The 25,057-nt window shown below is 40.3% G+C and overlaps 3 protein-coding genes, 1 non-coding gene and 1 pseudogene across 4 annotated transcripts; 3 read left to right on the top strand and 2 right to left on the bottom strand.

Moving 5' to 3' along the window:
- The first annotated feature begins 1,445 nt into the window (after positions 1-1,445).
- Positions 1,446-15,304, top strand: LOC103873496 (annotated as a pseudogene).
- LOC117129056 lies at positions 1,729-1,835 on the bottom strand. Its single transcript, XR_004452629.1, has one exon. It is a non-coding gene; the product is annotated as a small nucleolar RNA R71 (small nucleolar RNA).
- On the top strand, positions 2,406-3,381 carry LOC117126716. The gene is made up of 2 exons (XM_033275618.1): positions 2,406-2,826; positions 2,894-3,381. The coding sequence occupies exons 1-2, from the start codon at positions 2,406-2,408 to the stop codon at positions 3,379-3,381; spliced, it is 909 nt and encodes a 302-aa protein (XP_033131509.1).
- A 136-nt stretch (positions 15,305-15,440) lies between the features above and the next one.
- On the top strand, positions 15,441-19,657 carry LOC117126717. Its single transcript, XM_033275621.1, has 3 exons — positions 15,441-15,497; positions 17,303-17,587; positions 17,747-19,657. Exons 1-3 carry the CDS (start codon positions 15,441-15,443, stop codon positions 19,655-19,657), a joined length of 2,253 nt encoding a protein of 750 aa, XP_033131512.1.
- Positions 19,658-19,950: 293 nt separating this feature from the next.
- On the bottom strand, positions 19,951-25,047 carry LOC117125766. Its single transcript, XM_033275625.1, has 5 exons — positions 23,187-25,047; positions 22,350-22,934; positions 21,779-22,239; positions 21,604-21,697; positions 19,951-21,123 (listed from the first exon to the last, which is right to left on the bottom strand). Exons 1-5 carry the CDS (start codon positions 24,030-24,032, stop codon positions 20,419-20,421), a joined length of 2,691 nt encoding a protein of 896 aa, XP_033131516.1. The 5' UTR covers positions 24,033-25,047; the 3' UTR covers positions 19,951-20,418.
- Positions 25,048-25,057: the final 10 nt, after the last annotated feature.

Raw genomic sequence — 25,057 nt, forward strand, 5'->3', positions numbered from 1 at the left:
AGAAGAGATGAGCTATACTGGATCCATGGCTGAGGAGTGGCTTTGCAGGAGGATCCTAGATCGATTCAGGGGACCTTAGCCTTTGAAACATGACTCTTTGGATAGATCTCGTTTCCAGGAATCTGTAGCAGCAAACGGAATCGGGATCCGAGTTGTACAGCAAAAGTTATTGACGTTGCTTCTTGGCCAAGCATAAACTTAAGCTGTTGCGATGCACAGACAGTTCCGACCAGTCTCAGCGTAAAGGCGAAACGGTTGACCAAAACAGAAGCTTTCAGTAAGGAAAATTTGTCACTAAGTAGTTAACTCTTTTATCTATCATCTCCAAGAAGCGGATTGTCATTCCAAGTTATTTTCTGAAAGTTGTGTTTGTTTTCGCGAGAGGTATTGCTGCAGTCTTCGTATGCGACCAGCCTGGAGGTGAAACCATTTTGGTTGATCAAATGGTGTCCGATCGGAGTAAACCCGGTGGATATGGACAAAGAACATATAGGAATACATTCTTACCGGAGGGATCAAAAGTTTAACGGTCAGTTCTCGAGTTATGCATCTACTTTTCTCGAGGGTTCAGGTCTTACCAAATCTTCATATTCGTCTATTTTCAGAAAGTTCAGGAGTTGTTATTTTAGAGCCGTCAAAGTCCATTCGGTGTGTTCTCAGGGTTTCTGAAGAACCCGTGGCAAAGGTGAGGGTCTTTTCCCGAGCTTCTCTTACACGGCTTAGGACCTCGAATAAGTATAAATTATTTCTAATGTGTTCCACCTGTGTGAAATTGAGTATGTCATTGCTTGTTTAGTTTTTAGGTTCTTTGCTTAAACCGAAATTAGGGTTGTTAGATGGTTCAACAGTGCTTGTTCATTTATAATTTATAATATTATGTATATAGTATATTGAGGTGATTTGGGTGTTAGCTGACCATGGAGACGTAATTCTGTGTGTCGGCCGGAGACCAGTACATTGGGTGTGGTGTATGCTGCGGCACAGCTTAGTCGACCTGTTGTGTCAAGGCTTCAACGTCGATAAATCGTCTACGGGCGTGTGTTACCGAGCACATATTCGGTGGTGTTTGTGGCCTGTTAGTGGGCAGCGAGTGTGCACCTCTCTAGGACCATTGTTTGATCTCTGGGTACTTTAGGTACCGTGTTTGTAACGTGTTAGGATTACATTATATTTATTCAGAGTGCTCTTTCCGGGTCCATGGACTTCGGGTTTAGTATCCCATACCTCATTGAGTGACTTCCCTGTTACTCACCCCTCTCTCTTCCCCATTTCAGGTGAGACTGATGAGTATATGATATTTGGATGTATTGGTGCTACTGGGCTTTTATTTCGGATTTTTTTTTGGGCTTAGAGTGATTGGAGTCGTGTATATGGGTTATTGTGTTATGAGGAATTGTTGGTGGCACGCTGTTCTTCAGATAGGAGGTGACGGGTGTCACACAACAACTTTGAGATCAAGTCAGGGCTGCTCAACACCATAGAGAACAACAAGTATCATGGCCTTGCTGATGAAGACCATTTTGATCACTTGTACAAGTTTGATAAATATTATGGCTTGTCCAAGACCAATGGTGTTTCTGAAGATGCCTTCAAGCTCAAGCTGTTCCCCTTTTCTTTGGGAGACAAAGCACACCAATGGGAGAAGACTCTTCCAAGTGACTCTATCACAACTTGGAATGAGTGCAAGAGGATTTCTTAGAGAAGTTCTTCTCTATCTCAAGGACGGCCAAGATCAGGAATGAGATCTTTAGCTTTCAGCAGAAGAACCTAGAGGGCTTTAGTGAAGCTTGGGAGAGGTTCAAGGGTTATTGGTCTCAATGCCCACATCATGGCTTCACCAAGGAAAGTTTGCTCAGTACCTTCTACAGAGGTGCTCTACCAGAGTTCAGGAGCAGATTAGACACAGCCAGCAAGGGTTTCTTCTTGGATAAAACTGAAGAGGATGCAGAAGAGCTGGTGGAGAACATGGCTAAGAGTGACTCAGTCTACAGTGAGGAATATGATAGAAGCAACAGAGGTGATGATCAGCACACCAGGAAAGAGCTGAAGTCTCTCCAAGCCAAGTTGGATCTACTTCTTGCAGAAAAGGCTAAGCAGGAGAAGATGAACTTTGTTGGTGACCAGAAACAAGAGGCACCTCCAGTGATCAATGAGGTTGATGGTTTAGAAGGCCAAGAGGAGCTGTGCTTCATCAATGCTAATGGCACATGGTACAAGAAAGAGCCCAACAATCAGTACCAAAACAACTACCAGCAAAGGCCACTCTACAACAATCAGCAAGGAGGTTACCAAGCCAACCAGTCTCCTCAGACTCAAGGAAGCTCTTCTCAAGCTTAACCTCCAGATTCAAGTGTGGATTCTATGTTCAAGCAACTCTTGGAATTTCAAGCCAGAAATGAGAAGCCATGATTTATGAGTTCAAGAACATCCATGCAAAGATTGATGGAAACTATTCTGACCTCAACAATAAGTACATGCAACTTGCCTCTCATCTCAAGGCTTTGGAGAGTCAAGTTGCTTCTATGCCTTCATCCTCCAAGCAGCCAATGGGGTCTCTACCAGGGAAACCAGAAAAGAACCCCAAGGAGTCTTGCAATGTTGTCTTCTCCACTACTTCTCCAGAGATTGAGCTGAGTGATCATGAGAAAGAGGAGGATGAGATTGAAAGACTGGTATTTGGAACTGATTTTGGGAAAGTTGAGAGATTTGTTGTGGCCACAGCTGAAGCACATATTGTGAAGGACACTGTCAGGAAGATTAAAGCAACGAATCTGCAAAAAGCTGAGCACAAGGCTGAGAAACAAGTTGAGAAGAGAGCTGAAAAAGGTTAAGCTAGAGGAAGCAACTAAGGTTGACCTATCACCTTATGATCAACTCCCTTTCCCCCAAAGAGCTCTCACCAAAGCTCAGAAGAAGGTGCTCTCCAAGTTCATGAAAGATCTTAGTGATGTTGGGGTCAGGGTTCCAGAAATCTCGGGTATGCGTGAAGCTCATGTCCAGATGATGCTCATCAACGACATTCTAGACTACCAAGCTGACATGGCCGAGCTTCTGGGCATCTCCATTCCGAAGATTGCTCCACCAATCCCTCCAAAGTCCCTCCCTAAGCTTGAGTTTCAAGGGATGTTCACCTTGCCTTGCAACCTTGGTAAGTTCACTTTTGATGATGCTCTTGTTGATTCTGGTGCAAGTGTGAATGTGATCTCAATAGAGATGATGAAGCACCTAGGGATTGAGAGCATGGAGCCAAACACATCTTCCCTACAGTTTGGAGATTCCTCTTCTACAACTCTTATTGGTCTCATCAAGGAATTCCCTTTGAAGATTGGAGCATGCACCATTCCTATAGACCTCACTGTTCTGAAGATGGCAACTGAGTAGAGAGTCCCATTGATCCTTGGCACTCCATTTCTTACAACAGTGGGAGCCTGCATAGACTTTGCCAACAAGAAGGTCACACTCCTAAATGTGAACAAAGCTGTCTCCTATCCACTACAATCCCCAAAGATGAATACTGAGTATTGTGGAACAATTACTTGTGGAGCATCCTCCATTGAGAAGACCAAGGCTGAAGGGGTTGGTATTAAGAAAGAAGGTCTTGCTGGAGACTCCTCTAAAGAGCTGTGTGATAAGCACTTGGAAAGTGCTAAAAAAGGAGGTGAGTAGAGCCATGACAAGAAGAAGATTGTGAAAGAACCTCATCCTCCACCTCTTGATAAGACTCCTCACACACTCACTCTCCACCCAATGAAGCTTCAGGATGGGGCAATTGAGTACAAGATCAAATACAAGGGAAAGTCTACACCATTCTCAAGCGCAAAGGCCATCATCACACCACAGCTCCAAGATGATCCAATCAAGCTTCAAGAGCTTCTTTCTCAAGTCCTCACCATCACTCTTGAAGGTGGGAAAGATTCTCCTCCTCACTAGCCAATTGGAAGGAAAGTCAAGCTAGAGAATTAAAACAAGCTCACTTGGGAGGAAGTCCCATGGTATCCTTTGTATATATTGTTATATATCTTTTTCTTGCTTTAGTGTGTTTGAATAAGCTTAGGGACAAGTTTGGGGGAATTCTCAAAAATTTCTAAAAGTCATGTCGAAAATTCGAAGGTGACAATAAGTCATCCCTCCTCATTTCCCTTCTCTCATGATAGCCAACTTCAAGTAAGTGCATTCTACCTTTGTAAATACTTAGTTATCATGTTTATGTATTTCCCTTATATCCCTTCTTTGAGCTTATTCTCACACAAGGGACTGTGTGAGGTAAGTTTGGGGGAGAGTCTACTATCTCACATTGTGTTTTGTTTTGTCTACTTGTCATTAAGTCTCATGCATTGCATTGTGAATAATTATTTGCATAGAAAATCCACAAAAATTGAAAAATTTCAAAAATCACAAAAATAAGCATTTAGTTGCATCATTTGCATCTTTAGGATTTAGTCTAGAAGCATTTAGATTGCATTCATGCATTGGGAGGAACCTTGTAAAGAACACATGTCTAGAACTCAATTTGACATCCTAGCTAAACATATCAAGTAGCTTAAGCATCTCTTAAAAGCCTTGCATGCTTCGAGTCTTGAAAACTCTTTTTGAAACTTGTTTGCTTGCTTAATATTGGCATTGTTGTTAAGATCAGCTCCAATCTGAACTTGGCTTGAATGAACTTAATCTCTCTTGAATATGGGCATTTGCATACTTGATCATGGATCTCATACACATTTGGGTTATCTTATTCCTTTATATCAATCTTTGTTAACCCAAATGGCACTTCATACCCTACAACCCTAACCATTCTTTGAGACCAAACATTGAATTGCATGAGTGAGACCTCTTTTGATAGCTTGTCATGTGCAAAATCTTGAGAGTATTGGAGGCGACATAGATTAATTCTCATCTCTTGCTAGCATAACGAGCTAGCATTTAGGGATGGTGAGAGGGGTGTGTGGTCTAAATTTCAATATATTGGGTTTGAGGAGTGAGAAAGATGAGAGAGATGAACAAAAGAGTGTCAATAGAAAAGAAAACTCTAGGGACAAAAAGGAAAGTATGAAGCTCTAGATTATGTACAAAAGAACCTTCCCCCTTATAAAAAAAAAAAAGAGAAAAGAATCAAAGAGAAGGTGGGGAAGGAAATGAGAAAGAGTTAGAGCTAAGTGTTGTAAAGAAAATGAATTAAAGTCCCTAGTTAGTTGAGTGAAAAGAAAAAGAGAGTTGTTCATTGGGTGAGTGATGTGAGTGGGTTTTATTTTGGTTTGAGATGATGATAAAAGGGTGGAACTTGTAATCACTTAGGAAAATGGTAGAATGATGAGAATGAATCTATGTATGCATGAGTTGCTTCTAATCTTAGATAAATTTTGCATGATGATCAAGTTCTTTGTTCTTGAGTGATAACCACCTTTGAATAATAACATTTGAATCTTATTTTTTTCATTCATATTAGACCATTGCTTACCTAGCCAAATAATTGAGATCATGTGCCCATTTGTGAGAATTCACCTTGTGTGTGTGTGTGTGAATCAATGTGAGAGCTGGTTGAAGGAACTTGCTATTTGATGAGTATTGCAACTTGAGTAGAGGCATAAGAGTATGGATAGGCTTTGAGAAACTAGAGTGCACTAAGAGAGTTGCTCATGCTATTTACTATGTTTTCTTTAGGATGTTAAGTTGAAGGCTAGAAAGTGTTCTTTTAGTCATAAGCTCCCAATTTTAAATATCTCCCTCTTGATTGTTTTTAAAGTTTACTTGTGGACAAGTAAAGGACTAGTGTGGGAGAGTTGATATCTCATGATTTTAATAAGTTTTAGATTCATCTTTTAGCTTATTATGATCATTTTAGGTTGCATTTAGGTCTTTGTGTTGCATTTGCATACTCATTTTCATATCATAGGGGTTGGAATGCTCATTTGGAAGGTTGGGGCAAAATTCAAGGGTTAAATTGCACGTTTTGGAAGTTTTGGGTCCACTGTGATGTTAACAAGAATCCAGGGACCAAGGTTGCAAATTTGGAATATTTGCCTGAGCTAAATCGCATGATTGGAAACTTTGGGGTTGATTCGGGTGGACCTTTCTGCTCTTTTGATAGTTTTGGGTCAAATTATAATTGTCTGAAACGTCAAGGGCCAGATGAGCAAAAACTCCAAATTCCACCATTGCTGCTCCTCGAGCTTTCACCTGCGACTGAAGCACTATCGATTCCGACAACGAGACTTACAGGAGGAGGCTACGGCTTGAATCTGAGAGCACGACGGAGAGCTTACCACGGCGAGGAAGAGCACGGCCACGACGCGGAGATAGAGAGGTCATGAGCCAGTGACGACGAAGCCTGAAGTTATAACCTCCACGAGCGCAAACGGCTATGGCTGGTTCCGGTGACGTTGCGGCGAAGGAGAAGCACACCGGCGCTTCAGGACAAGCTGTCACGGCTCGATTTGAGGCCACGGCAGCGACTTGTTGATGACGACGATGGCGTGTATTACGGTGGAGATGGAGAACTCGTGGCTGACCACGAAGAGAAGGAAGCGTCGACGTCTCAACTCGGCGTCGAGAGACGCAGGGAGCCAAACCCGCACGCACGAAGAGGAAGTAGTCGCGACGTCTCAACTCGGGGTCGAGAGACGCGGGGAGCCAAACCCGCACACACGAAGAGGAAGAAGTCGCGACGTCTCGACTCGGGGTGAGAGACGCGGGGAGCCGTACCCGCACGCGTGAAATTGGAGCTGCTCGACGTCCAACGCGGGGTAACCAACTCGGCTGATCGCCCGTGATTTCTACCCGAGTCGCGTCTTTTACTTAGTCGATTTTAGATATTTTTAAGGGCATTTTAGACTTTTTAAAGTAAGCCATTAGGTTTACCAAAGACATATAAATACTCTTGTAATCCCAAAGTTGGGACTTATCTTGTTTTCTATCTAATCACAAAGAACTTTGAGGTGAAAGATCTAATCTTGATCATTATCTTTTGTGACTGCTTAGATTATATTGATCATTAATCATGATTAACACCAAATCATCACTGATTATTGGGTTTATCATGACAATTAGTGAGTAGTCATCTTTGGATTCATGGGTTAGAGAGACTAAGGGTGATTAAGCTACTCTAAGGTGTTTTAGTATAGATTCATCTTGTTTCTTGCTAGCAGAGTGCTTTTAATGCAATTTTAGAGTTGGCCTCTCTAAACTTGAGCTTTAGGCATTTCACACCCGAAATGTGTTCGATGAAATGCATGAACCAACTCTTCTAAGCTTTTAACATTCTTTACCAAAAAGATTTGATGTTAAAGGTGTTAAGATGACTAATAGACTTGAAATTAATGATTGCTTAGATAATATTCAACCAAAGAGATTTGATGCTTGAGTTATCTTAGTGAATGAGCATTCATCTAAAGATAGAGTTTGTTTAGGATTGTGTCTAGGTCTAAGGTTGATTAGATTGATTGAAAGTTGCCACTTTTAGATTGAAACTTGATCACCCAGGGTCAATTCCCTTAGCCCATGAGTTTTTCCATCTCATAAGAAAGAAAGCTTTGTTCTTTATTGCATTTTAATAGTATTCTAGTTCATAATCATCTCACTTTTTGATAGCACTTAGATTAAGCAAGGTCTTTCATTCTCTTTGCTTTAGAATCACTTAGAACTGGTTTGACATCCTTTATACTATAACATTTGATTAGGAGCCTTGAAAACTCCTATCAACAGTGCTTCACTTTTCTTGTCAAGGTTCACAGAAATAATATTAGCCTCCTTAGATTCATTTATTAGGTCTAAAACACCACACCTTAAGAAAATTAGACCAAAAACACTATTAAGATAATGGTTCATTCTCTATTCAATATTCATGATGTTCAACAAATGGTGAGATGTACTGAAAGTTTGGAGAGAACTTGGTAATGGAAAAACAGACCTCCGATGATCGTAGACTTTACGGTGGCGAGGGATAAGAATTTCTGCGAAATCAGTCAACCGAGGAGACTATTTAAGATCTGTCGCTAATGAAATCATCTGGTACATCGGTGCACTCAGTCTGCAACAACACCAAAAAAAACAGAAGTGTGAAACAGAAGTTCTCAATGAAAAAGTGAGAGATTTAACGGACCGGTTTCTGTGTGATGTTCTGAAGCATTGCAAGTCTCTCGAACTCTGGATGGTGCTGGAAATATAAGGTTACGTCATCGACAGAGGTTTTTAAGGAACCGATTGCTTCATGCCTCACGAAATTGATTTCATATTGAGGGGTTATGAGAGAAGAATCTGTGCAAACCATGGCGAAGACGTATATTTATGGGTAGGAAATTGTGAAGAAGTTGAGAGGATGGAGGTGGCGAGTAATGAGGTGAAGTGGGGGTCCGAGTTAACTGAGATTGAATGTGAAGGTTAATTGCATCGTCCTTAAGATTTATGCATCCATTACTCAGATCTTTGTTTCAACGAAGGAAGGGTAACGGGGAAGACGGTCAGTCTTTCGTTCGTATGGGCTTGAAATGTTTGCTTAAAAGCCCACACAAAATCGAGAACTAAACAAAAGCCAATCAAACGAAAGAAAAAGAGATTTCGGCGAAAGCCCATCAAGCGCAAATAAACAGCGATTTTTTTATGCCACATGTCCAAAAATTCCCCATGCTTCCTGATGACGTGGCTGCCTGTGGAGAGAGACAACTCTCCTTTATTAATATAGATCGTCGTTAAGACTTGTGCATCCATTACTCAGATCTTCGGTTCAACGAAGGAAGGGTAACGGGGAAGACGGTCAGTCTTTCGTCCGTATGGGCTTGAAATGTTTGCTTAAAAAGCCCACACGAAATCGGGAACTAAACAAAATCCAATCAAACGAAAGAAACAGCAATTTCGGCAAAAGCCCATCAAACGCAAATAAACAGCGTTTTTTTATGCCACGTGTCCAAAAACGCCCCATGCTTCGTGATGACGTGGCTGCCTTTGGAGAGAGACAACTCTTCTTTATTAATATAGATTATGCCTTGCCGAGATTCATTTTTTTTTTTTGGGTTTTCTTGTTAAATTATGTGATTTCTCATCCTTTCTCATTTGTGCCTCTCCTTCCTCTTCACCAGAATCAAATTAGGGTTTTTTCTACTTCATCTGGCTAGTGCCTTAAGATTTAGTGATTGAGTTTGGGTCTGAGTAGAGATCTAACGTAGCTCGTATCCTTCTTCGTCATCGCCGTCCTCTGTTCTGTTTCGTTCGTTTACCATGTTCTGGGAGTTTACTGCTCTCTCTGCTGCTTCCCCGGTGAGTATCACTCTATGGTTGAGGTTGTTTCTCCGTTCCGATGAACTGATCGTGTTCTGAATCGACTGTCTCTTTTGTATCTGAAATGTTTGAGATTTCGTATCAATGTCTTGTTTTCAGATGCTTCGACTTTGATGTTAAAATCTTCATAGTCCTCGTGATGTAGATTAGGGAATATATAAATCAGACACATACACTGTTGTTGCGATGATTGGGGAGTTCTTGTTCATTTGGTCTACTGTCTTCTTTATCTTTTGCTTGCCATTAACAGGTCGAATCCATATTAGACAAGGAAGACTTCACTTTGGAAGAACTCCTGGATGAGGAAGACATTATCCAAGAATGCAGAGCTTTGAACATCTGTCTCATTAATTTGTAATTCATTTAGGCTTCCTCTCCTTGTAGTTATCTGTATATCTTCGTTTGTACTATGACATGTCTCTCTCTATATATGCGAATCCTTCATGATATATATTGAAGAGGATACACAAGCCAGCAGATATTGCACACAAAAAAAATATAGATAGAATCAATTCACAGTACCTTATGTTTTCTTTGCATGACCACCCTGGTATACAATGGGAGTTTTAGTTTCTCTTAGTAGTAGAAAGGGTTCGAATGTTGGCCTTTTATGCTTTTATTTTATATGCTCATCTGCAGTTTGAGAGAAAGTGTCCAAGTGGAATAGTTATTATGTTTTATTGTCGAAGAATCCCCAGAAGATGCTGATAGCAAGTGTGCCTTCAAGTATGTGCATTTCTTTTTTTCTTTAAGATATAACTTCCGTTGCTTTTGCTGATGAATTTTTCCTAGTTTACTGTTGACCTGATCTAGAATATGTCTGCGAACTATTTTGAACCAAGTTTGATTAACCATATTTAGAATAGTTCTCTCAAACTGTTTGAAATCTATCCAGATGTACTGCTGACCTTAAGTCATGTTTCTCTATTAGGTTTCCTTTCATCTCCTCTGAAGTCTTGACTTGTGAGATCGATGTGATTCTTAAGACTTTAGTGGAAGAGGAGGAGGTATCCTTCCTCTTTTCTTCTTCCTTAATTGTGATGGATGCAAAAAATATGAGTTTAATGTTTATTTCCCCTGGTCTCATCAATTGTTTACTCTTCCTGATAGAGCTAATGAACCTACTTTTCTCTTTTTTGGAACCAAACCGTTCACACAGCGTAATCCTAGCTGGGTATTTCAGAAAGGTAACTTTTTCAGTGTACACTTTTTCGGTAGTTATTTTGAGAATTTCAGTTCGAAAAATCATATCCCTCCACCTGTTTGTTACTTACAAAGAATGTATCTTATCTCTTTCGGATGTAGGTTGTCATATGCCTCATGTTGAGGAAGACGGTCCCTTTGATAAACTATGTAAAAGTGAGTTTTATCTCGATATTTTATAAAATTCTTTAGAATAGCACTGAAATCACACTAAGTTCTGGTTGAAAATTAGATTGTTTGGCAGAAAGCATAGTAAGTTGAAATCTAGACAATCCTTGAATAGTTGAACATATGAGATGCCCTTTTCTTCGGAACTTGTTGGGTGAATTGTCTATTTTACAGTCAAAGTAAATATAGTAACTAATGTTTTACAATACCATCTACAGACCCATCAGAATGTTTTCGACCAACTGGTTGATTTGATAGGGATTACGTCCATTATGGAGGTAAACCGTCCCTTTCCTCTTATCCTTACATATGATATGGTAATCACTTTTAAGCTAATGTTAATGTGATTTCCCTAGATTCTAATTCGTTTGGTTGGTGTGGATGATCATGGTTATCCAAACCACATGGATGTGATGCAATGGTTAGCTGATAGCAATCTGCTTCATATGGTCGTTGATAAGCTTAGCCCATCAGTAAGTATACAATGTTTTGCTGCGAATGATTGAAATATAGCTAGCATGTGCGTTATAAGATATATAGAGAGGATAGTTGGACTCCCGTGCTTGCACATCTATTTTCTTCTTGGTTCGATGATTGGTTACCTATTTCTGAATCTACAAGTATGCTAAAGTGAACACTCTTTAGTGGTTACTGTTTCGGTCAAACAAAAAGTGTTTTCTGGGTTTGATCAGTTTCGATGCGACGTTTCTGACAGATATTTTCTTTGTTATTCTGTTGTATCAGAATTCTCTTGAAGTTCATGCAAATGCTGCTGAAACACCATGCACTGTTGCACAGAATGCACCATCACCTTTGGCTACGAAGCTCTCCAGTTCAAGGTTTGCATGATATTTTTATCCTAAGCAGAAACATACTTCTTTTCAAGATAATTTCAATGATCTTTTTGTCTACAGTTTTATTGCAAGGATATTCGGCCATGCTTTTGGAGATTCCCAGTCCAAATCTAGCCTTGTCCACACACTCTCGGTGTGCATTTCATTGTTAAGCCCAAGAAGATCCCTAGTTTCTTCTTACTTTATGTATTCATTCAGGGGCCAACAAATCTTTGAGTCTCCAATTTCTGTGAATCCTGAGACTATTGCCACAATGCTGCCTAGACTTGGTTAGTGACATACAAACTACTAACTACAAATGACCATTATGTTCTGTACATGTGTCGCATGTTTATTTTTTTGTTTTTTCTGCTGATTGTAGTTTTATCACAACATTAATAAAACTTTTACACTGATAGGATCCAATTACTTCTTTCTGGTTTATCCCAACATATGTTCACTTATGTTGTTTAAGGTTACTAATGCATGTTTGCACGAGAATTAAAATCTTTTTTATTTGTTTGTTCATTTGCTTTTTTTCCACGTTCTTATTTGCAATTTTTAGATATATGCTTTGTTCTTTCTTGCCTGATTGATTCGAGCTCTCATTCTTGTTGAACGTATTTGATTGATTTGGCTCCTTTTGCTTTTTATGTGCTTGGAGCTCTTCTTTGAACTTCTCTTGAGGCTTAAATCTTTGCTGTAGGTGACTTTGTCAAACTTTTAAACGCGACCTCTGATGAAAAGGTGTTACCTACAATGTATGGACAGTTGAGACCTTCTCTTGGCAGTCATCGCCTGAAGGTCATTGTGAAATTTTAATTTTAATAATCTTTAGGGTCTGACTGTAAGATGGGCACATCAGATCTTGGAATTACACATATACGCTTCTTTGTGCTTTCTGTTCAATTATTTTCTTCTGACTACGTTTGTCTTGCTGATGGCTTGTCTTAGATCGTGGAGTTCATCGCTATCTTGTTGAAAACACAAAGTGAAGCTACAGGAAAAGAACTAGCAAGCTGAGGAGCTATTAAAGAGTCCTTGATCTATTCTTCGAGTAAATACTACTTCGTGGCTTGATTACGAACTCTTGTTTTGTTTGGTACTTCCCAAGTGTTTATGTTTTTCTTGGCTAAATCCAACTTCTCAATTGCCCCTTTTTCGTATGATAGGTACCCATATAATAATGCACTGCACCATCAGGTGGAGAGTATAATAGTATCGTGTTTGGAGAACAAAAATGACGAGATTGTTGACCATATTCTCCACGAGTGTGATTTGATTGGAAAAATTCTTAAGATAGAGAAACAGCCAATCCTTTCTGGTGAGAACCAGGTATGAACTGTTCCACTCATGCTTATTTGTGTGCTTAGTACTGTGATACATATTTTAAATATATGGCGTCAAGAGAGCGTATACATGCAAAAATAACGTAGTTAATGTTATACCTCTTTTTTCAGATAAATAGCCTGTTATATCCAGTTTTCTAGCAGATATTGTACTCATTTATAAGCTACGTTGATTCTGCATTTTTATGCAGCCAACAATACCTGCTGCTGGAAAGCAGGTTCCACGGGTGGGAAATATTGGTCATATTTCAAGAATTTCGAACAAGCTTGTTCAGCTGTCGACGAACAATAACCTAATAAAGACTTCATTTGAGGTTCGTTTTTCAGCAACAATGATTGCGAATTTACTGTTGTAAGCATTATCTTTCTACATATAACTATTTAAATTGTGTTAAATAATTGTGCTTTTACTTGTGTTCTTCCTGCAAAACCCATCAAAATGTGTTCATAATAAAGTAATCCATGTATGACCATGTTTTTTCTTGTAATATTGAGACATTGTGTTACCTCAACTCTTCTGTACAAATAGTTGAAATTTGTTTGGTAGATACAACTTGCTGGTGCTTACCGTTTTCCTTTGCTAGGAACATAACGAATGGGGCGAGTGGGAAGCTAATACATTGCATGATCGAAACGCATTGAGAATGTTTATTGTGGGGTTTGTGGGTATGCTGTCTCTTTTCACATCTTGGGCGTCAAGTCAAAGTTATCTTCTTGCAAGTTGATATCATTGGAAACTTGGTCTTAGCACCTTTGGGTTTATAGATAGATGGCACAGTATCTCCTCTTGATAACAATCACTTTACTTGTTTCGCATGCAGACGCCAAACTGCATTACACGATAGGAATAGGAACAGTGACGATGATGAAGTTCATGACAGGGATTATGACCTTGCCGGTTTAGCTAATAACTTGAACCATTTTAGATACAACATGCAAGAGAATAATGGCGCTGGGAAGGTAATTGTTAATCTCTCTTGTTAGTATTTGTTAAAAGGGAAAATTGCATAAAAAACCTTGAAAGTGTCACTTACTAGCACTTTAAACCTTGAAGTTTTTTCACTAACACTTTTAACATTCAAATCTGGATCTAAATCCAATGCTTCTGGTTCCAGGATCATGGTTCCAATGATAGAGGCGAAGAGGTATTTATTATTAATATATTCATTCAATGTTTAAAGAAAACACTGTCGACAATAGTCCTGACTCTTGACTGTAACATATTTGGTAGGATGTGTACTTAGATGACGAATCTACTGAAGTTGTTATATAATCTCTAAGGCTTGGTGAGGAACAGAACAAATAAGCTTCCAAATATGATTTATATATATACCACCATGGAGGGGTTTGGCTTCTTAATTCATTTGTTGTGTAGATTTTAATCCCAACAGTTTTATTTTCTCTTTCTTGATGCAGCAATTTATTCACAAACTCTAATTGGTTCACGTTCCAAGGAGATGAGTTGGGTGACAACATAGGAACAGGGGCCATTCGTTCAGAGGAAGAAATGGAAGATGTAAGCTTGAATGAAACTTCCGGTAATGGAACTGAAAATGATGAAGAAGATTGTTTGATTACAGAAGGCAAGAACCCTTTTGTAGCCACAGCTTCGACCTCAGAAGCAGGTTCTGTAGACACCGTACCTGGAGATATCGAGATCGATGAAGATGTAGTTTTCACCTGAAATGGTTGAACGTGGAGATTCTTCTTCATCTGCTGCAGAGGTGACAGATCCTTTTCCTGCGGATGACATGAAGATACCTGATGTGAGAGTCCCAAACGGATCGTCATCCTCGGAAGGAGAGGTAAGCCCAAAATCACCACCTGTGCCTTCGTTATTTGGCAAAGACGTTGAGTATGTGGGAGTGGAGCCAGAAGGAACCAAGAGGGCAATGGATCAAGCTCTAAAGGAAGGTATAGTTGGAGAGGCAGGGCCAATGAAGAGAAACAGCGCCACTGACTCGCCGGAAAAGGAGAGAACTGATGAGAATATACAGCAGGAGTACAACAACACTGTTGAGATGAGATCAGTATATGAGAAGCTAAGGAGATGAGGAAAGGATGATCTAAGGGAGTTAGGGCAAGCTTGAGTGAGCATCCGTACCAGGCCGTACATGAACCGTACAAGGCCGTACATATTGGATAAGTAACTCGACCAAAGGTAAGACAAAGTTACCTAAGTAACTTTGTGAGATAAGAAGAAGCCTTGCCTTGCTACCTAAGATATCAAGACCGGTGAAAGGGAAGAAAGGGAGCGTGAGACAGCCTGTCCGAGGCTGGCATAAAGCAAAAGCAACCTTATCCTTAAGAAGGGAGCTAATTGGATCATTTGAATTAAAGCAAAAGCTTATCCTTTGTAATAGTGTCTTTCCTGAAACCATAGTCTCTTAGTTGCCTCTCTATATATTGTAATCTCAGATCATTAATGAAACTTAGAAAGTTCTATCTAATTAATCTCTCCATACATTTCACAATGATTCTCCATTAGACATCTAAACACTTAATCCTTCCCTTATTCAACCTAAATCTTATTATCCTTTCCTATTACACTCAGATCATCTAAAAGTCATAGACACTAACTACTGGAAAGTCAATCCGGAGGTGGCCGTGGTTGAATAATATGCCGTGGTTCAGCGTTGTCGGAATGATTCCCAAGCAGAAAGGGAAGGAAAGAAAGGTACGTGTGAATGTACAGTACTATTAAGTCTCATCCCTTTTGTATTGTTTTTTGGGGAAAAGTGAAGTGACTGATTTGCTCGTTTAGGTTCTTACAAAATTTGGATGTTTTTGCTTATGTCGGTCAGAGTATGATTTTACTCGTTTTGATTATCTAACTCATTTTTTTTTATTAATGCTTCTGCAATGTTATATTAAAATTGGGACTTGTTGCAAAGATTTTCGTGATTATTGCACGGTCTTTTGGTAATAAAAACCGAATGTTTTATACTTTTATGTCTATGGACATCGTTTTAGGCTATTTATTTAGGGGTTTTTGCAAAATTGACCTACAACTTAAAGTCAAACACAAAACTAACCTCCCTTTTTTTTGAAAATTGGTTTTGCCCTATTCACCCCACAAGTTCATATAATTTACGAAAATGCCATCAATTTTTTTTTTTTTTTTTTTTCGAAAATGACATTTTTACTCTCTCACCCTCATCATCTTCAAGTAATTACAAGATTGCCATTGTCATCAATACCACAACCACCATGAACAACCAATTTGAAGCTCTTAATGCTCCCAAAATCGATTTACCCTTCTTCTTTTTCCATTCTTGTGAACTAAACACAACATATCTCTCACTTTCTCTCCACAATGAGCTAAAAAAACCCAAGATTTTGATTCTAAAATTTTTATGGTTCATAAAGTCATAGAAGCTAACGATTATGGGTGGGTGACTTTCGTTTGTGATTCTGTGTGCTTGGAGAAGCCTTATGTATGCTAAGGAACTTATCTCACCAATTTAAGGTATGAAATCGAGTTTTTTTCCAGATCTGTTCGTCAGACGACTTACTTGGGAAGTCGTCTCGCTGTAGACGACTTACCTTTCAGTCGTCTGGCTGTAGACGACTTACCTGGAAGTCGTCTGGTCAACGCAGAGGTTATTTTTGCAATTGACTTTGAAATCTGTAACCTGAGACGACTGAAAGTTAAGTCGTCTACTATTGTTTGGTTTCAAAAAAAATTCCAAAGAACCTAGACGACTTACATTTCAGTCGTCATAGGTTAGTTTTGCATTTGACTGGATAATTTCAGAAGTTTGACTTCCCCAGACGACTTACATTTCAGTCGTCTGGCGAAAATTAAAATAATAATATTTTTTTTAAAGTAAACGACTTACAATTAAGTAGTCATAGGTTAGTTTTGCAATTGAAAAAAAAACTTCAAGATTTAATTATACACAGACGACTTATAATTCAGTCGTCCACCAGACGACTTAATTGTAAGTCGTCCAGGACTTTTTTCCGAGATTCTGGTCAAACCTCGTAAATCCTGGACGACTTACATTTCAGTCGTCTCGTGGACGACTGAATTATAAGTCGTCTGTATATAATTAAATCTTGAAGTTTTTTTTTTCAATTGCAAAACTAACCTATGACGACTTAACTGTAAGTCGTCTACTTTTAAAAAAATATTATTATTTTAATTTTCACTAGACGACTGAAATGTAAGTCGTCCAAAAAGTCAAACTTCTGAAATAATCCAGTCAAATGCAAAACTAACCTCTGACGACTGAAATGTAAGTCGTCTAGCTTTTTTGGAGTTTTTTTTTTAACCAAACAATAGTAGACGACTTAACTTTCAGTCGTCCGAAATAACAGATTTCAAAGTCAATTGCAAAAATAACCTCTGCGTTGACCAGACGACATATAGTTTAGTCGTCTAGACAACTTAGATTGAAGTCGTCCGCGTCAGTCTTTAATAAACTTTCGTTTTCTTTGTTCTAAGTTTGCTAATGTGTTATATTTTGACTTTTTCAGATGATGCGTCAGTTACATGCAGTGTATGGAGAATGGTTGTTGAAAGATGGATGTTGGAATTTTGTGGTTGATCATTTCAAAGGAGCGAGAATGTTATTTTTGAATGAAAGTTCGACACATGCTGATCTTGTTGCAATGGCTCAAGAAGATTATAACCTGGACATGAACACAGAGTCTGTGGAGCTAACCTACTCATTACAACAGATGGCTCCAGACCTTCCTCCTATTCATGTTACAAGTGATAGACAAGTTCGGAACTTGCTCGAGATAACTAAAACGCATGAAGTACGTCTTTGTGTATCAAGCTTTAGCAAGATGAGAACGGTTTCAGAGGAAAGGGATGAAGATCATGTGGGGGATGAAGCTGAGGAGGGGGATGAAGCTGAGGTGGGGGATGAAGCTGATGTGAGCGATGAAGATGAAGAGGGGGATGAAGCTGAGGAGGGGGATGAAGCTGAGGAGGGGCATGAAGCTGAAGAGGGGGATGAAGCTGAGGATCATGATGGGGAGGAGGATGCTGACATCCCTGTTGTTGCTGATGCTGAGGATTATAGTGAGTATGGAAAGGTTAAAGATGAGGATGAGGAAGAAGATGATGAAATCTGTTTTGATGATTACAAAGGGGCATATGGTTGTGAAGGAGAAGGATCATCTGCAGACAGAATCTATGTCAACCAGAGTTTTGCTAGTAAGGATGCACTGCTTTCAGAGTTGCGGTTGACAGCGGTGAGGCGTAGGTTCTCCTTCAGAATATTCAAGTCAACGAAAACTCTGTTTGTGGCAACATGTCGTGTTAGTGGTTGTCAATGGAAGGTCCGAGCAAGTGTGAAACATGGGACTAAAACGTTTTGGGTAACCAAGTATTTGGCAACTCATACATGTTCCATCCCAGACAGAATCGCTCAGCGGAAACGTTGTACTCCGAAGTACATTGGTCGACTTTTCATAGATCGAGTTGGAATCATTGATGGGTTGAATCCGCAGCATATCAAAGATGCAATGAAGAACATGTTTGGCATGACACTTGATTACACCACTTCATACAGAGCATTGTTATATGCGCAAGAAATGGTGAGAGGATCAGCGGAAGACGGGTATGAGCGACTGCCTTCATATTTGGAGCAAATCAAGGCAGCAAATCCGGGTTCTATCACAGCTATAGAACTTGATTCTCTGAATAGATTTAAGTATCTATTTCTTGCTTTTGGAGCTTCAATCAGAGGATTTAAGTATCAGAGAAGGGTCATTGTGGTAGATGGGACTCACCTAAGTGGGAAGTATGGGGGTACTATGTTGGTTGCAGCCGCACAAGACGGTAATTTTCAGATATATCCATTGGCTTTTGGGATCGTAGATGGTGAGAATGATGAATCTTGGGAATGGTTTTTCACAAAATTGGCGAGCTGTGTATCTGATGAGTATCCTCTGGTGATAGTCTCCGACAGGCACGCCTCCATTATAAATGCGTGTGAAAAGGTGTTTCCTTGGGCAACCCGAGGAATATGTTATTATCACCTTCAAGAGAATATTGTCAAAAAGTATAAAGGGAAGCATCTCTTGTACTTGGTGAAAGGTGCTGCTTATGCTCATACACTTTACGATTTTGATCGGTACATGGATGAGATACGGAGTGCAAATCCGGATCTTGCTGAGTATCTGGAGGAAGCCGATGTGACCCTATGGTCTAGGGTTCATTGTCAGGGAGACAGGTACAACTTAAAAACGAGCAATATCGCTGAATCAATTAACTCCGCACTGAAGCGAGCAAGAGGATTTCCTATTCAGTTCCTGCTGGAGTTCATAAGGGAGAAGCTAGGAAGGTGGTACTGGAAAAGGAGAGGAGATGCTTTGAGTCTTACAACTCAACATAGTCGGGGTGTTGAACACTTGCTTGCTGTCCGAGAGGAGAACGCGTATACTCTGAGAGTCCAACAAATTGATGGATGGAAGTTCTTTGTGAAAGGTGGCAATAGGGACTGTAATGTTGATCTGGAACTTCAAAAGTGTGATTGTGGTGTCTATCAAGTCGAGAAAATACCTTGCTCTCATGCTATAGCAGCTGGAACAGCAGCTGGTGTGCATATCTCCACACTTGTGTGGCCGGTCTACTCAAAGGATACTTTGTTTGCAGGATACTCAGAGAATATATATCCTTGTGTTGGACAACTTGTTGAGGCACGCACATGCTTTCCTCCGGAAGTAAAGCGTGGTCCGGGGAGACAGAAGAAATCAAGATGGCAATCTTGGTTGGAGCTATCCAGGATGAGAGGACGCAAACCCCGGAAGCAACACAGGGTTTATAGGTGCTCAGTCTGCAAAGAAACTGGCCATAAGCGTCCACAATGTAAGAACTGACGTGGAAGACCTTTAAGTAAGTCGTCCAGAAGACCTTTAAGTAAGTCGTCCAACGTCTTAACTAGAATTTTCTTCTGGTAAGTCGTCCAGAAGACCTTCTGGTTAGTCGTCCAACGTCTTAATTAGAATTTTCTTCTGGTAAGTCGTCCAGAAGACCTTTAAGTAAGTCGTCCAATGATTTTCTATGTTTTATGAACTTCTCTGTAGTCGTCCAGAAGACCTTTAAGTAAGTCGTCCAATGATTTTCTATGTTTTATGAACTTCTCTGTAGTCGTCCAGAAGACCTTTAAGTAAGTCGTCCAATGATTTTCTATGTTTTATGAACTTCTCTGTAGTCGTCCAGAAGACCTTTAAGTAAGTCGTCCAATGATTTTCTATGTTTTATGAACTTCTCTGTAGTCGTCCAGAAGACCTTTAAGTAAGTCGTCCAATGATTTTCTATGTTTTATGAACTTCTCTGTAGACTCTATGTTATGAATTTATATGTTTTATGAACTTTTCTTTGTAGACCTTCTATGTTAAGCATTACATATTCCGAAACTAATTCCAACAGTGCAATTTAAAAAATACAAGTTAAACATTACATATTCCGAAAGGTTACTGCACTACCAAACTAATTTCCTACGGAATTCTAGTTTGGTGTGAGGATAGGTTACAAAAAACATCATCCTATCCTGACCCTGTTAACATCCCCTAATCTACCTAACAACAGTACACAAAAGCATCAAGTTCAAATACAATCGCAATAACACATCCAATATCTAATCATACGTTGCCAGGTTCTCATCATTGTCTTGGTTTTCCCATTCATGGCACTTAGGAAGCTCTCGAAATATATCCAGCGCCATCTTCTCCCTGATGGTCTTCCCGTGTTTTTTGTCAAACGCGGTGGGAAATTCTATCCCAAGAGCATGACATTCGATGTACTTCAGAGTGAAAACCCCACAATCACCAGCTCGGCACTGAGGTACTCCAACGGTTTGTCTCGCATATGTGTATGGCTCCAATGTGTATTGAACCTTTTGTTCGTCAGAGAGCGCGCACTCAACAAGCAGATAAGGGACCATTGTGACAAAAGGCTCCATTACCTCATCGAGTTCTGCAGGCCTAATATGAGAGACAATGCTGTCCCAGACGACGATGTGCCTCTTAGGGATCGATATCCATATAGCAATCCAATGCTCGTTCTTGAAGTTCACAGGTGCATAGATATCATCCACATCCACCCCCCAAACCTTCTTAGATTGGCAAAAAGAAGGTATCAAGCCTGCATGATAATTCCACGCCCCACCAGGGAGTCTTCTTCCTAAACCGTTGGCATCAGGAGCGTCGCTCTTAAAATCAGGGTAGGAGGCCCTCCACTGCCGAGAAAAGACATGATCAAGAAAGCACATTCTGTCGCTCCTGAAATGTTCTGGATGGTTTTGGTACCGTTGCCTCAGTATATTAATAAAAGCATCCATTTGCTGCATATAAAACAATACAAGTCAAAAAAACTTACAAACGACTTACAGACGACTTAGAGACGACATACAGACGACTTACGTAAGATAACTACCAGACGACTCACAGACGACTTAGAGATGACTTAGAGACGACTTAGAGACGACTTAGAGACGACTTACAGACGACTTACGTAAGATAACTACCAGACGACTTAGAGACGACTTAGAGACGACTTAGAGACGACTTAGAGACGACTTACAGACGACTTACGTAAGATAACTACCAGACGACTCACAGACGACTTAGAGACGACTTAGAGACGACTTAGAGACGACTTACAGACGACTTACGTAAGATAACTACCAGACGACTTATAGACGACTCATAGACGACTGACAGACAACTCACAGACGACTCACAGACGACTTATACAAATCAGAAAAGTACCAGATAACTACCAGACGACTTATATAAGAGTAAGAAAATAGCAGAAGACTTACATGGTCGGTTAGCCATTCTAAGGGGGTTCGGAGGACCTGATAGAATCGACTTCGACATCTACGTGGTTTTTTTTTCAGAGGCAGTTTATAAGAACTGCAAACACAAAATGTAAATAATCAAATGGAAGCTTTTTTTAATCAAATATAAGTAAGCATATTTTTAACAGCAACTTACGGATCTTTTTGCACCCATGCAGTGAGCTCCTTCGACTTCATCTTGTCAATGGGTGCAAAAGGATCATAGCCTCCGCCAACCTGTTTGTTTGGAATGATCTGTTTGGCAGTGCTGTTTCCCTTAAAAGGAGTTTGCTGTGTGGGAGCAAGCTTCCTTTCTCGCACACTTTTTTTACGGAGATTCACCAAAGCAGTCTCCTTCTTTGTCTGCCTTCTAGCTTCTTCAACGAGTAAATCTGAAGCGGTCGAAACTTGTTTGTCCAATATAAGAAGGCTAGGATCTTCACTCGGTAAGTCGTCTGCAGGACTCACAAGACAGAGCTCTCTCGAGGAACTCGGTTCTGTAGTAAGACTCGGTTCTTTGGCTTCCTTCTGTCCTGCTTTCGCCCCATTCACACTTTCACTCTGCAATTTCGAGTTCACAGTGTGTTTAAAAACTATTAACAAAAGATCAAATTCACACTAGAAACAAAGCACACATGTTCAGAATCAAGGCATACAGTGGTTCATCAAAGCACACTAGAAACAAAGCACACATGTTCATCAAAGCACACAAGAAACAAATCACATCAGTCCTGACTCTTCCTAACACATTGCCTAGTGACTCTCTTCTCTGCAATTTTGGGAGAGGTTTTGGTACTAACCCCGGGTTCGTCAACAGGTTTTGGTGGATTTGAAGTGGTTGTAAGTTGACGATCATCAGATGAACCCCCTCTGTTGGTGATTCCCACCTTCTTCTCCACAGCTTCAATCCTATCCGCCAGTAACTTGAGCTCCTTAAGACACGTCCCAAAGCCAAGATTAATGGCATCAGATATGTCCTTCAAGGTCTTTTCAATCTGCTGACCTTCACTACCCGCCGCAGGTTTCTCAGCAGAAACAGAAGACCCTTTACGAGCTTTCTTCCGAGGTCTGCTACTTTCTTCTTTCACAACACTCTCTGACTTCACGGGACTCACTTCATTCTTCACTGGAATCACTTCCATCTTCACAACCTTGCGAGTACCGGTGACTGGCCAGCATTCCATGGTCCACTCCCATCCAGGATCATTAAACATGACTTTAATTATGTTATCCGCGGCAGGGTCATCTACGTCTCCGTCCCATTTTGGAAACATTTCATCAAAATCCTTCTGAACGAAGTTCTTCACGATAGTCTGCAATAAATAAAAGATATAAACTTAGTTAAGTCGTCTGAGAAGTATTTTGTTCACAGACGACTTAAAGTTAAGTCGTCTGAGAAGTATTTTGATCACAGACGACTTAAAGTTAAGTCGTCTGAAAGTCTTCCAACAAAAAGACCACTCAGACGACTTATAAGTAAGTCGTCTGAGTGGTCTTTTGTTGGATGACTTCCACACGACTTAACTTTAAGTCGTCTGAGAAGTCTTAGGAGTGAAGTTAAGTACCTGTTTATTGATAGCAGCCTTAAAAAATTTGCGTTGTCTTTTGCCACCCTTGTAAGCCAGCAACAGTGGAGACGGTCTGTTTGGTACGGGAGACCCATAATTAGCACCCAATTCTGGCAGAGCATAGTACGCCCACACTTGGAGCACTTGTATGAACCCATCAACAGTGTAACCAGTTTGCGTCAAGTCTTTTGCCTTCAGAGAATCCATCAGCACCTTAAACGCCACTCTCCCCCATGGATAATTCTCAAATTTTTCTAAATCCATCACTAGCCTTGCAAGACTAGCTGATGTAGCGGATGAGAACTTTTTCCCTTCGATGTACCCTGCGTAGATGGCAAGGTATCCCAGCCGCATGCGATCATCCCGAGACCACTCGTCGCAGTTGTAAAATGCTTCTGTTATCTGATCAATACTTGGCCCAGTATCGATATCAACACCCATCTTCTCCCAGAAAGCAGCCATCTCCGTCGTAACCTCACACCTTGGATTTTCCAGGTCCTTGATGTAATCGCAGTTCAGCCCAGTGAGGTATTCAAACTCTATCAGTGAAAACCTCACAGGTTGTGAAACGACAAGACTCCAGAGCTCAAACTTCTTCTTGATGTCTAGCTGGAAAGAGAGCATAAAATGTACCAGCCTTGAAGTCCAACCAAAGTCAAGCTCCTTGAATTTGATGAACACTCCTAACTTCGACGCCTTCAGATCCTCATATTCGTCAGCTGTGAGACAATCACATAGAGCTTTAAACAACTTCGTGTCATCAGAATGATACGAAATGCTCCTGATTGCATCAGGCTCTTCTCCTAATGTAAACATCCTCGGCGGGAATTCTGGTAAATCCATTTAAAGGCCTGCAAATAATCACAAACAACCATCTCAAACACATAGGTTGCGCACTATGCTAAATGCTATAGAAGACTTCCAGACGACTTCCAGGAAGTGAGAAGACTACTCAGACGACTTCCAGGAAGTGAGAAGACTACTTGGACGACTTCCAGGAAGTCTTCTACTATGTCTTACTCTCTGGACGACTTACATGTAAGTCGTCCAGAGAGTAAGACATAGTAGAAGACTTTCCTGGAAGTCGTCCAAGTAGTCTTCTCACTTCCTGGAAGTCGTCTGAGTAGTCTTCTCACTTCCTGGAAGTCGTCTGGGTAATCTTTCAGCAAAAGACTACAACAATCTCAAAATCTTTTAAACAAAAGACGAATGACTTACAGTTGGAGAATATATTGTCCGAGAAGATATGGTCGGAGAAGATGTGGCCCCAAGCCGTTACAGATCTGCAAATCGAAGGGAAAAGAAGAATCAATACTAAAATATTTAGGGTTTTTCCGGCGGCTAAACGCCTTAATACATGAGAAATAACATACCGGCGGCGGAGTTTGGCAAACGAGATTTCAGATCTGAAAAAAAGAAGCGGACGGTCAGTTTAAACTACGAAAATACTCTACGGCATGAAGGAGAAACGAGATTCGTCGTAATCGGAGAGATTACCGGCGAAGATAACGGCGGAACACGACCACGGTAGGGTTTTCGTCTTATCGCCTTCGAAATCGCCGTTGGAGAGAAACGGCGCTAGGGTTTCGTAAAATTGTGAAACAGTGAAAAAAATAGCTTTTATATGTCCGGTAAATGATCCGGTTAGGTTAAAACGTACATTGGTAAAATTAAAGGTTCGGTACGATGTGGACGACTGAAATATACGTCGTCCGTGTAAATTATTCAACAGACGACCGAAATATAAGTCGTCCACACCCTAAACATAACCCCTAAACTTATTTATCTAATTAAACACTTCATAAAATCAAATCAAACTTGAAAAGTGTTTACTATACACAGAAATAAACACATATTGGTGAAAACTA

Source organism: Brassica rapa, chromosome A01, assembly GCF_000309985.2.
Source record: "Brassica rapa cultivar Chiifu-401-42 chromosome A01, CAAS_Brap_v3.01, whole genome shotgun sequence".
NCBI lineage: Eukaryota > Viridiplantae > Streptophyta > Magnoliopsida > Brassicales > Brassicaceae > Brassica > Brassica rapa.